We start from the raw sequence: 13,375 nt of genomic DNA on the forward strand, positions 1-13,375 counted from the left end.
ACCCTTGCATTTGTCAGAAAATCGACTTCTCAAAAAAAATTGTTGCAAATGAAAATACTTTGATATTGTGTTGTTTGTTTTTTTGGTGGCACTGGAAGAACACAAAAAGCTGCAAAAAAATCTGTGACATTCCACACAAAACGTAAAAAATGGCCTGGACAAAATTATTGGCACCCCCAACCTAATACTTGGTAGCGCACCCTTTGAAAGAAAGAACTGATGTTAATTGCTTTCTGTAACAATGACTCTTTTTCATCTCTCTACTGGCATTTTAGGCCACTTCTTTTGCTAGCTGCTCTGGGTCTTTCAGATTTGAAGGCTTCCTTCTCCCAATTGCTGTTTTTGATCTCTCCACAGGTGCTCTATGGGATTTAGATCTGTACTTATTGCTGGCCACTTCAGGACTCTCCAGCACTTTGCCTTACCCAAAGGCTTAACTATATCCCATGCACGCCATTGGTTGGTGCCAGAAAAAGACAAATTATAGTGAATAGTGAAAAATATTTCTTGTTCAGATTGCAAAAGTTTCAGCATACATAAAGCAGTTACTATATATATGTTGACACCCAAAAAGGAAATGTATTGAATCATATTTCATGATTTATAATAGTCAATTCACAAGGAGCAGAATAGAAAAAACAAAACAATAGAGTATGTATAATTTTAGATGTTGGTTTGTGAGTTAAGTAAAAATCAAATTTACTCTTGATTGAGCCTTTTTAAAATCTCTTACATAGTTTTTTTATCTCTGTCAATGAACAGTTTATATCTCTGCAGTTTAATATATCTTGTTTCACAGAGATGAAACATCAAAAATATTTACAGCAGTTAAACCAAAGTGTACTTTGCCTAGATAATAGATATGAATGCCTGCCATACAACCTCACTGTCAGCTGTGAACTCCCTGCTTTTTCCACCTGCTAAACAATCCACTGGGAACAGATAACAATGTCATTAAGCTTCTGGTGAATGGTTTGTGAGAACATAGAAAAGTGCACTCTACAGAGAAGAAACAGGAAGTGTAACAGTTATATTTTCTGGTTGTCACTGAAATGGGAAGTAAGAAGAAATCTTCCAAATGAGTTCATAGACAGAAAATAAAAATTGATGGATTCTGCAATAAAACCAGTTTAGATTGTGATGCTATGTATTTTAAATAGACACAGAATTAGTCTGATTTTAAATGTGTTATGGTACAAATCTTGGCTTCCCTCATCCCATTGTTCCTTTTTGCTGAAGGCAAATCCAGTTTGTATTATTGCCTTTATTTTATACATTTCTTGCAGAAGTTTTCAGGCTAGATATGTGAAGTGCAAGTGCCTCTTCAGGTTTTCTCTGGCAGGAGGCAAATCTTGATGCAGAGTGCAATGCTTAAGCAATGATGTCAAGGTTGCTCTGTGCATCAGTACGCTGTAAGTGAAGGTCACTGTGTTGACATCCTTCTACATCTATGAAGCGCTAGACATGCCCTAGGCTTCTGGGATGAATGGCGCTGGACATATTGTGGTGAAAAGGAATAATTACTAGGGGGTGGGACACCACCAAAAAGAGAATGAGTATTGCAGTTTTGCATTTTTTTTGTTAAGTGACCGGAAGTTGGACTTTAACATAACACCTGTAAATATGTGTGCAGTAATGCTGAGCTAATGCAATGAGGATCTGACAAAAAAAATAAAAATAATAATAATAATACAAGAACATTTCTGAACAGTTGGAAAATATTTACGGTTCTTTTATTCAAATATTGACTATCTTAATAGTACTAGGTACTGAAAAAGGCAATCTTTCAACCAAAATAATACATATTTAAAAACACTTTTTTTTTAGCTGCAGATTTTTCATTGTTGCAATGGTCTTGCTTGCATATGGCAACGGACACCCCTGAGCACAAAGGAAACAAAGAATAATACAAGGAACATAGATATTAAATGATAGTCTGGCTCATGTATCTGCTTTCCATGCTAAATCCCTGGACTGTTCCAGTAGTAAAAAAAAAAATTATTAAATTCAAGTTACAAGCAAGAAAGCATTAAAACAACAATCTCAACGTGCTAGTAACGAAGACCAACCATTTAAACTCTAGCTGAAATGTAATATAACAGCTGGCATTGTCTTTCAATTAGTAAGAGATGCAAATAATTTAATCCAGTTGCAGTTAGGTGAACTATGGAAATCTGTCTGTTGTCTGCACAGAACTACCCATGAATACCAGTGGTCAAAGACAGAACTTATGGAGACCCGTGTATGACTGGCTGTCATGGTTATCCTGTTTTATACTTCTTGAACTATCCTGGTTTGCCTACTTGGTCTGGGTCAATGACTGTGAATGTACTGGAGGTAGATGTCAGCTAGTACTTTAAGGAGATCAACAATTTCTGTCTTCATTGCTTCATGCACAATAAATCAAAGTTTAATGCGAAGAACCAGTAATCCTAAAATGCATGCTACCTTTTATGGTAGTAGGGTTGCTCATATTAAAAAAAATACGTGTAAAGGCTTTCAATACATTTTACTTTATCTGAATGTTTTACTTCAGTTTATTCCATATGATATTCAATCAAATGCCATTACATGCCTAGTGCTTGCCTACTCCAAAACTGCTCCATGCATTGTTATCTGCACTGAGCATATAAAACATCTAGTAACAGGAAAAATGTCAAATTAATGTATAAGCAGTAAGGTTATAATAAATTCTGCTTTGCCTGTAAACTTTTGCTTGTCCTCACATCCTTGCCTCCTCTGAAAAACATTTAATAGGGAAGCATGAGTAGTGGGAAAGGGCTGGGTTTACCTCAACAGGAAATGTTAAAAAATGCATTGAAGATCAGCTGCCTGTGTCCCTGAATCTTCAGATTTTGGTGTGACATTTTCACTGAAGATAATCTGCATTTTCTCAATGTAATATTTATGCAGGATTTTGACTATAAAGACGCTTTACTGAGGCAAGATATGCATGCACTCAATTCCGATTTCACATGCTGCATTGTTATTTCTGGTCAGTGACAAAGTACAGAACCCGGAGACAGGAAAGCAAAAAGCATGTTCAGAAGGAACTCAGCAGTGGCAGCTTCAGTATTTATCTTGGTGCGGGTTTCCTTTACGGCTGAACATATTGTGGATACCAATACTGCATGGCTCATCATGAACAAGTTGCTCATCAATAAAAATTGCTGCACTGAGAAACTACCATATCTGTCCCCAATATTTTGCATGTAGAATGAATGTCATGTTCCCTTTTATGGAAAAAAAAAAAAAAAAAATGGAATGACTACGCTTAATTGTCAGGAGCACATTTAACACTTAGGCTGGGTACACACGAGCAATCATTGTCTTGGAAAGGATCTTTCATGCACGATGCATGAACGAGTGCTGCACATACAGCAACTTTCTGCTCTATGGGGAGGGGAGGGGGAGAATGACGGGGCGGCACCCTGCTGCGCTCTCTCCCCCTTCACTTCTAATATGATCGTTCGTTGTCCATTGTCCGTGGATCCGCCAAGACAGTCATTTGGACGATGGACGCTGTACACACATCATATTCTCGTCTGATATCGGCCCTGAGTCGATTATCGTACGAGAACCATTGCACATGTGTACCTAGCCTTACATGTACCCCTTTACACTATGATAAACAATGCATTAATTGTGAAAAAAACAACCTGGTAAAAAAAAAAAAGCCTACAAAATTGTTTAACAAAATAAACATTTTCTATGCAAAAGCTCCACAGTCTGTGCATAGAATAAAAAACAGAGAAATCATCTCCAATTGTTTCAATAAATTCATTGTTGCCTATACTGACCTAATAATGATACAACACACAATCCGCTACCCACAATGCCTGGTGATTGGCTGCTCAGGACCCAGAAGTGTCAGATAGGGACATGTAGTGTGTCCATAAATATGAATATATCAACAATACTAGGATTTATTGACCGCTGCCAGTAAGTTTGTGAAGAATGCCTAGCTCAGGTTAGGGGAATAGACAGGGGAGATATCCCACCCCAGTTTTAAAGCAGACGTATTAGTGAAAAAATTATCCCCTCCATATCCTGACCAGTTTGCTATGCTAAAGCATAAATAATTTCCTGTGCTGTAAACAATGCTGTGCTAGGTTCTCACGTTGGCCAATAACATAATTATATACATAAGTATTTAATTACTTAAACTAAGCTGGAAGAGAGGATCAAAGTTCAGAGTGTTTGAGTCAGTATTGGTTTCCTAGCCTTTGTAGCGACATGACCCAATGTACACAAAGTGCTTGTAAAAAATTTCCTGCAGGACATGTACGAAGGCCCTTTTTCAAATAATTTATTAGGATGCAGGGTGGTCAGAAAAGTGAAAGTGTTTTCACTACAGATTCCCTTTAAGGCCTGTAAAGCACCTACAACATCTACATCTATAAACACTATATAGTGATATAACATTGCATTGTGCAATCTAAACTGCAATTTAGTTTTACTAGCCCTGTAATGGAGAAATAAAATGTGACTTGTTGAAAGAATTGCAGGTGTCTTAAAAACAGGACAGAATAAGAAATCTGATTATAAGTGAAATAATTACAGTCCACACCAATGCTGAACAGCTGCAGAACAAAGATCTAATACATTAACAAAAGCTGAAGGCAGCAAAAGTGAGCTTATGCAGCACAGCTTTCTACATATTTTTTCAGCCAGCTGAAGGTGTAATGTATTCTGATTTTAAACAGATACCTCCCCTTTGCTAATAGTCTTCTATTATCAAGCATTGCATGTGATCTATGTAAATTGAAGTTGTACAGAAACCACTGAGTATTTATCAAAAACACTGATAAAACCAGATAAAAGGTTGCATGTTATGCATAAACATACCTAACAGTCAGACTTACAGACCTACATTACACCACTTGCTCACATCTTAAGATACCAAGGCATTTTATAGATTGGTAACTTATAACACCCTTAAAACACACAGCAGAGGTTACATTATCTCAGTTACACTGTTCACTGTATGAAAAAGTTCCCTTTAAGGTAGCAATATCAAAATAATTGGGGCTCTCACTTCTCATTCAGAAAACAGTATATATGAAATAAAAACACATTAGTTTCAGTGAACACATGTACATACACACGTACATACAAAGCAGAGAACTTTCGTGTGCATACTCAGATACACCTACTGCAAGGCACACAGACTTATTAGTACTAATATTAACAATATTCTTCCACTTATCATTGAAGGATAGGAGGTACAGTAAGGTGAACGTGAAAATAGTCTTCTTGGTCCTCCATTCTTTTTTTTATTCATTTATCTTTTTTTGGGTTATAGCATGGAGTATTGCATCCAAATAATTTTGAATTCCAGTCCACCGGTAACAAAGAAAAAAAAGTACAAGAAAGTATGAGGGAGACACTAAATATATATATATGCAGTCTTGTTATGCAAAATATTAGTGCAAATCACTACTTCCACTTGTTTCTCTTCATTAAGGCTTCACCTAGATGTGACAAGTAGTACCAACACAGACGATAACACCCACACTTGTGCCATTAATTGCTTTCTTGGCTAAAATAGTATCTAACAGGAGGCCCTGGTAAATCCTCATCTTCAGATGATTCAGGGGCAAAAGACACAGTCAGGTCAACGTATTTTTTATCGGCTCCTGGTTTCACAAGCTTGTGCATTCTATACAATAAGTGAAAGAAAACAAAATTAGAAAAATGAATACACATAGTGAGTTTCAGGAAAACAGTTTTTTCAGATACCACCTGCTGGTGAAGTACAATATCATGCAGCAATCATAAAATAAAATGGCTTAACTGAAGGGCCATTTTATTTCACTTGGTCACTTTGCTAGATTTGAATGTGACCGTAGGTTTACAAGGGTGTTTAAGGAGGTTAGGACTCTTGCTTGTCACTACAAAGACCCAAACCTCTATAGAATCATTGCATGATACCATTCATTATAGTTTTCCTGTTGTACAGCTCTTCAGTAACTTACTCAACAATTGTCCTAAAGTAAACATTCAGACAACATTTTCGGATATCCCTCAGATGTCACTAGCTGCAGGATTGTTCCGGGTCAGTGACTTCAGAGGTATTGAGGGCATAAGTGTGTTTATACTTAGAATTATGCCCACCCCTTATACCAAGTAATATTGTAGTTATGTTTCCAGAGGCAATTACTGGCTATAACAAAGAGTGTAACTGCTTTTTTTATACCTTATACTTTATTTTATTTTATAAACAAAATGCAGTAACCTTTGGACCTATTCCCCAACATAAAGTAACCAACATTATCACTCTATAGAAGTATGCTTACAGAGATTCGGACGGCTGGCAGCTCCAATGTTGCAGAAGACTTGTCTGTGTCTGTGTATTACAGCCCCATGAATTTTGATGAGGTTAGTGAACAGATAAGAGAATATCTGTCTTTAAACCCCAATACCACTATATAGTGGGTTGTATTATACAAGTCTACTTCAGCATTGTATTTCTTGTACTAAATGTAAACCAGCCGTCACAATCTCCATGAGAATGATTTTGAGGAGGGGCTACTTTGGTTCAAGAAATGGAACCAAATAAGATAATTGCACTTTTTTAGATAGGGTTTCCACTTATTTTCGATTAATAAGAAAAACTACTTTGTATAGAGCAGCAGGGAAAGTTTGAGTACCCAAGTCAACAGGACATTTATATGCTTCTAAGTTTTTTTCTTTACAGCAATATACTTTGGTCTTAAAAAGTCCAGGAGTTATTGAGCTTTTAAGACAATAGTTTACTAATTAAGATAAAGAAGACCCAGCCCCCCCTCCATCCAAAACATATATATTGTAATTTTAATATACTTACGTAAGTTTCAGCCTCTTTGCATGACCGGGCATTACAGGGACATACAGCATTTTCACGCCTTGCACAACCATTGTTGGCTCAATTCCATACTGCTCCTATAAAAAAAAAAAAAAGTTGTACAAACATGTGGGCATTTATTTCTAATGTTTTATAGAAACAGTGATTATGTTCCATGAAGCTGAATAAGATATTGAAACATCATAAAAATTAGAATCTTTGAATAAAGTATCAACCTTAATGTTAGCATTACTTTTCTTTATGTTATTTTAGATGTAACTTAACTCCGATTATAGCCAGACTATTACTTTTTTTTTGCTAATTTTCAGATTATAGCACCTCCTGCTTCTCTGGGCAGTACAGTAATTAAAATGCCATTCAGTATCAGAAGCAAGTTTATATTTTGTCATAGTGGTCATTCATAGTCATTTAGTGGTGCAGTGATGTTTGGCTAGCACTGGGACTTTGAGGTAAATGGGTCCCAAGGTAGAATCCTAATCATGACACCGTCTGCAAGGAGTCTGCATGTTCTCCGTGTGTTTGCTTGTTTTTTCCCCCTGCATTCCAAGACACACTGGTTAATCGGTGTCCACCACAACTGACTTTGGACTTTAGACTATGAATGTGTTAGGGGCATTAGATTATATGAAATATGTTGGTTCTATATGAACTCATAAAAATAATAAAACCTAGTTACACATCAATAATGCTTTAAAGCAGCAGTGACCACCGTATAGAAGATTTTGGGGGTCCGCGGCTCTGGTTGGTGCACCGCTGAGCAAGGTCAGGAGAAGGACCCCGCCGAAGAAACGCACTGGTCAGAGCCTCGGACCACGTCCTCCGTGCAAATCCCTGGCTCAGGGAAGTGGGTGGGCTGTGTTTCACAACACAACCCCGCCCACTCTTCCATCGCATCAGATGTGCGATGGCAGAGTGGTGGGAGTTGTGGCATTATGACATCACTATGGGGAGGTTCCTCCCCTTTGATTGACAACTGGCTCCCCGTGCATGCATGGTCAGGAGCCGATAATTTTAGTGGTCCGTGGGACCAGGTCGGCGACCGCTGCTTTTTAGAGCACATCTGTGGAATTTCCTTTGCCATTGTTTAAATCAGAAGCACAAGTGCATTATTGTATTCAAAGTAGAACATGCAGCTATTGGTTCGAGCCCAACCCCATTGCAAAAATCCCTTGGGGACCCATGTTTGACCCCTTCAGCTTGGTGTCATTGTTATCTAAATTTCATGGGAATTTGATACTGCACTGTGGCATAAAGCAGATGTAGTGATTTTTTGGTACAATATCTGTTTTATTGTGCCAACACTGTGAGGCCTGTAGCAGTGTACCACAACCTAAAATCCAATCTCTAAATACCTTAAGGTCCCAGTTACACCAGCCTAGTCGGTCACAAAAGAAAACTGCACATCATTACACATAATTTTGCATGCCATTAGGACAGGCCATTCATTTGGGTCCTTTATGGCCTAATAAACCGCAATGGACCACAAAATGTGCATGCGGCATAAGTACAGAAATACCTGTAGATCCTACCAGAAAATATTTATAGTTGTTTGAACTGAAAACAAAATGTTTTTTCTTTCCTTAACATTTTTGTTTGAAACCCAATAATCGCCCCCCCTCCCCGCCCAACATAATGGAAAAGAGAAGAAGACATGTTTCAACCCCAACCTGGGTGACAACCTTTATTCCCACTATAGATACAGACAAAGAGTGATTGCAGTCTTCCTAGCATAGTTTTTTTCAGGCTAGTTACTGGAAACCTGCATTTCATTACATTTTGTTTTTAAGTTTAAATAAAGTTATAACACCTTCCAAGTTCAAACAACCCATTACATGGGAATTGCCCTTAACAGTCATTTTAACAGCAAATTCTTATATGGCGGGTTGGCCTGGCTAACAAATCCTAGTTGATAACCTTAGTCTTAACAGAAAGCTTCTGTAGGGGTATCTCACATGGACTCAGATTACCTTCACAATATGTTCATCATACCTTATAAGTTTGATCACACACTGGTAAGAGGCAGCTTTTAGGCAGCTAAATGAGGAAAGTGAACATATATAATAAGGCATTCTTACCCTGACCGCATTAATGAAATCCTGTAGAGTGAAATCTTCCTTGCCATGGATCGTCCACCTGTCCCAGATTGTGAAAGAAATTCCATTCCTGTGGCCAAGATTATAATGTGCATTCAGTTTATTATATAGTGAGATTAGCATTTTATAATAAAAAAACATTTCCTGTTATAACATTTCAAAGCACATATAAAACATGTACTGTATATTTAAAAATTTTACAAGTTTACACAAAGTACAGTTTTAGACCTCACCAGCCAACACCAACCACTAGTTTAAAACTTAAAGTAATGAACTGACAGTTCAGGTACAAAAATAACTCTTTATGGACACTGCGGTTTCTAAAAATCCAAACGTGTCTTCTAATCAAAATAACAGAAATATATTAAAAAAAAAAAAAAAAAATCTCTTAAGAATGTTATGGTTAAGTAGGGGTAGGACAACTAACCCTCTTATTACATGAGGAGGTCATTTTGATGTAGTAATTCATTTTAACTTTTAAAGTATTATGCAGCTAGCATATTACGCATGTTTACTTACTGGGAGTCACTGCTATACAACAAATAAACTTTGTCTTACTACAACAATGACTATTATATTTTGGTTCTAGAGTGGAAGGGAATGGAATTTTTTTACACTGCAGACAAGCAGAAACAAAGACGTATAGTATATTTGCAGAGCACATCTCTAATCTACAAGTGGAGTTTAAATTAGAATAGTATTTACACAAATATTTACAATTGTTTTTACCTTTTTACTTTCAAAAAAAAAAAAAAACCAAATACTAAATTTACCAAATATTGACATCTGGTCCTTACCTGATGTGTGTTTGCTTTACTTCTGCTGTCTCTGTAAACACAATGATTGGAATTGCAAGGTTAAAGAAGCAGTTCTTGTAAGCTTCAAACGGATGCCCACCAACCACTTTAATTAACTCCAGGGCAACCTAGAATGGAAGTTAAGTAAGCAAGTTCAGTAAGAATTCATTAATTGCATTTACTAAGTAATAGCACATTCTTGCGGTCTAAAGAAATATCCAGAAAAAAACAGAAATCTATTTTTTTGGCTTTTTTGAGTTGTAATAATAACACCATATCTCTTGCAGTAAAAAGGTTTGCAGGTCTTCAGCCTTTCATTTATTTTGCTTGCAACCCTACCTGGTGAAATTAGATACTGTGCAACAAGCATAAAATCAAAAGGTTTATTAACAATTATAAAAAAATAAAACATAGAAACGTCACTTGTAAGAAAAGATCTATTAAATCATTCTGGTAATCAATCTGCTCCAACAGGAGAATTATTAATTTTGTACCTTTCCATGAACTGTATTAGGGAAGAAGTTTTAACACATGTAGTGCTAAAACAAATAGTAACACTGCTAAAAAGCACATATAGGCCATATAGAAACACACAACTTTCTCGAACCAGGACAACATTCTTACTACTGAGGGTAGATTAGGTCAAACTAATGTAACTATGTATTACTATATCTACCAAAGAATAGATAAAACAAAAAAGATTTCTGTTTATGCACACATCCGTTTAAAGGGGGAGGGGGGTTAAAAGATTATACTACCACATCAAACTGCCCTCTAATATCCACAATGCAGAAACACAAACTTCTTTAACAGCTCTTACATAACTAGTGTTATTTGTTTTTTACTGGGGGTACAATCATATTACCAACTAACCAGGCCTGAGACAGCAGCTGTGGCTGTAGCAATAGCTGGGATTATGTTTCCTGCAATACGCTTGGTCTTTAGTCGGTCAGCAGGCTCAATATTATACATTCTGGCTCTTAAATTGGAAGCTGCTGTGATAAAGTTGATATGTTCATTGCTGTCGTCGTCCTTCTCAAATGATAAGAGCTTCATATGGAGGTCATCTAGCAGGGAAAAACAAAACGCAAGTCAAGAAACAACCAGTTCATAACACCCTCTATCAGCAATCTCTGCATGAACACTCAGCAAAAAAATCAACATAGATTGTTGCTAGGAACAAGCATGTGTAATATGTCCTAGCAAGGACAGAAAAGCATTGGCTTTGAAGAATTAGCCTTGAAGCATCTTATTAGAACCTAAAGATTTACTAAATCAATTTATTTATGTAAAAATGTATGGGATTCCTTTTGGCAGAACAGTCTTCCATGAGTTGTTTAATGTTAAGCATTTTAATAGTAAGGTCTGCTTATTTATAGAGGGATTGCGTCAAAATGGATTGTAGCATCACACCTTGCAATACGGAATCCAAGAGAAAGGAAAGTATATCAATTACATTTACAACTAACCAACGCACTCAATGGAGACATCTAATGTAGTTGTGTCTACAAATAGCTTGGATATACCCTTGCTCTTTCATAGCAAAAAGTGAAATGTCGGTCAAATATAAAACATATGGTTCTGCAGTACACCTACTAGTTTCAAGAAAACAAAAAACACACCTATAACACCTGCCAGAACGTAGTGCTATTTTTCGTAGAGCTTTTTTTTTCAACTCAGAAAATCAGAGTGAAGATTACCTTTTGAAGCTCGGCCTTCTGCAAGGACTTTCTCAAGCTGTTCAACTGCAATCCTCTCATCCTCACTACTTATTTGGAGCTGGTCAGGCTTCTTTGCAGTTTCATCGGTTTCAACTATCTAAGGACAGAAAAGAGGAAATGTTAGCACATTGATAAAATGACAAATTTCTGCCATTTCTGTGATTGTACATCACAGAAATGGTAAACTGTACATGGCGCATGACTAATAAATACATGAATCAACAAATTTTTTTTCTTTCCACAAGTTAAAAAAATTTAAATGCAACACCAACAATCAGCCTTTAGTAGTTGTAAATATGCAGGGTAGGCAAAGAAAACTTGTTGCTCTATGGTAATGCATATCATAGCACTTTTGAAAATATTTAAAATAAATTCCTATGTGCCTCCTGTCAGGCTTGTTGTCTTGGTGTCACCTTTGACTCTGCCCTCTCATTTACCCCCCATAAAACATTTCCAGGTCCTGTCACTTTCACCTACGCAACATCTCCAAACTCTCCCCCTACCTGTCCCCAGAGACCACCAAACTCCTTGTATACGCTCTTATCATCTCTCGTCTGGACTACTGTAACATCCTCCTCTCTGGTATTCCACTAACCCAACTCTCTCCTCTACAAGTCATTATGAATGCTGCAGCCAGACTCATCAATCCTTCGCACTGCTCTTCTTCTGCTGCATCTCTTTGCAGTTCTCTTCATTGGCTTCAATTTCACCTTGGAATCAAATTCAAGCTCCTGTGCATTCAAATCCCTACACAGTTCTTGTCCCACTTACAATACCCCCCTAGCCGTCTCCTCCCTCCTCCAATGACCTACTAATGACTTCCTCACTCATAACCTCATCACACGCACGGATACAAGACTTCTCTAGAGCCGCCACAACTCTCTGGAATTGTCTTCCACATCCTATTCGGCTTGCTCCTACTTTCTGCTCATTTAAAAGAGCACTCAAAACCCATTTTTTTCTGTCTTTTGAAATTGTTACTACTTACCACCACTACATACACTGGTATTTGCAACCCCTATTTATTGCACAGCACTGCGTAATATGTTGGTGCTATATAAATCCTGTTTATTAATAATAATAATAATAATAATATTAATAACAGCACAGGCATATATCTAGGTTAATAAAAATATTATTCTGACATAAAAGATAGCATGGTGCAGATTCTCCAGGTTTATTACATATGGAAGAAAGTATTACTCAAATACAGAATTGCCTATTTTATGTAGTAGATTTGAATCTGTTATAGGTTGTAGAACACAAATGAAAATAAAGCAGATTTTTCAACACGCTAGAAACATTAAATTCAGACCGCTACTTGATCCAATCAGTGGAGCCTATTAAAACGGACTTATGGATAACATCTATTTTTTTCCTAAGAAATTCTAAAAATGATGCATCAAACAACATGAAGGAATTTTTAACCCTGTACAGTGTTTGGACTGGTTTAGATTATAGATCACAGAGTACTCAGATGTTTTTGGTTCCCTGCAATGCCCTGTGACAGAACTAAAATAAAGTCCTGCATGCTTTACCAAACCAGGACTTCAGTTAACAGAAGAGCCTCCTGATGGTCAAACGGTTAACATTGTACCTATCCTCCAGAAGGATAGTACAGAGGCAACTACAGGCAAGTGAGTACAACATCTGCCATAGTAAATTAAATACATCCCTTCTAAAAAGAGAAGGATCATCATTACTTGATGAAATCAAAGCATAATGACTTTACTGAGGGCAGAACCAGTCATATTTTTTTTTTTTAATTATCACAAATTTTTTGGGACCAGTGCCGATAATGTTAAGTTGATTTCAGCAATACTTTTGATTAGTTCCAATATAATGATCCTAATAAAACCTGTACAAGCTACGTCTTGTACAAATTTTAATGACAGCTTTGGGTGGTTCAGTAAATGT

General features: G+C 36.9%; 1 protein-coding gene across 2 annotated transcripts in view; it reads right to left on the reverse strand.

Annotated features, from left to right (window-relative positions):
• Positions 1-1,700: 1,700 nt before the first annotated feature.
• Positions 1,701-13,375, reverse strand: part of UBA6 (ubiquitin like modifier activating enzyme 6) — a 43,674-nt gene continuing 31,999 nt past the window's right edge. For both annotated transcript variants that reach the window (XM_072405432.1, XM_072405433.1), the window contains exons 28-33: positions 11,438-11,555; positions 10,611-10,804; positions 9,738-9,865; positions 8,923-9,010; positions 6,830-6,924; positions 1,701-5,662 (exon numbers count right to left, since the gene is read on the reverse strand). In XM_072405432.1, coding sequence (XP_072261533.1) covers positions 5,527-5,662; positions 6,830-6,924; positions 8,923-9,010; positions 9,738-9,865; positions 10,611-10,804; positions 11,438-11,555 — 759 coding nt within the window. In that variant the 3' untranslated portion in view covers positions 1,701-5,526. The remainder of the gene's footprint in view (positions 5,663-6,829; positions 6,925-8,922; positions 9,011-9,737; positions 9,866-10,610; positions 10,805-11,437; positions 11,556-13,375) is intronic.

The sequence above is a fragment of the Pyxicephalus adspersus genome, chromosome 3, assembly GCF_032062135.1.
Source record: "Pyxicephalus adspersus chromosome 3, UCB_Pads_2.0, whole genome shotgun sequence".
NCBI classification, from domain to species: domain Eukaryota; kingdom Metazoa; phylum Chordata; class Amphibia; order Anura; family Pyxicephalidae; genus Pyxicephalus; species Pyxicephalus adspersus.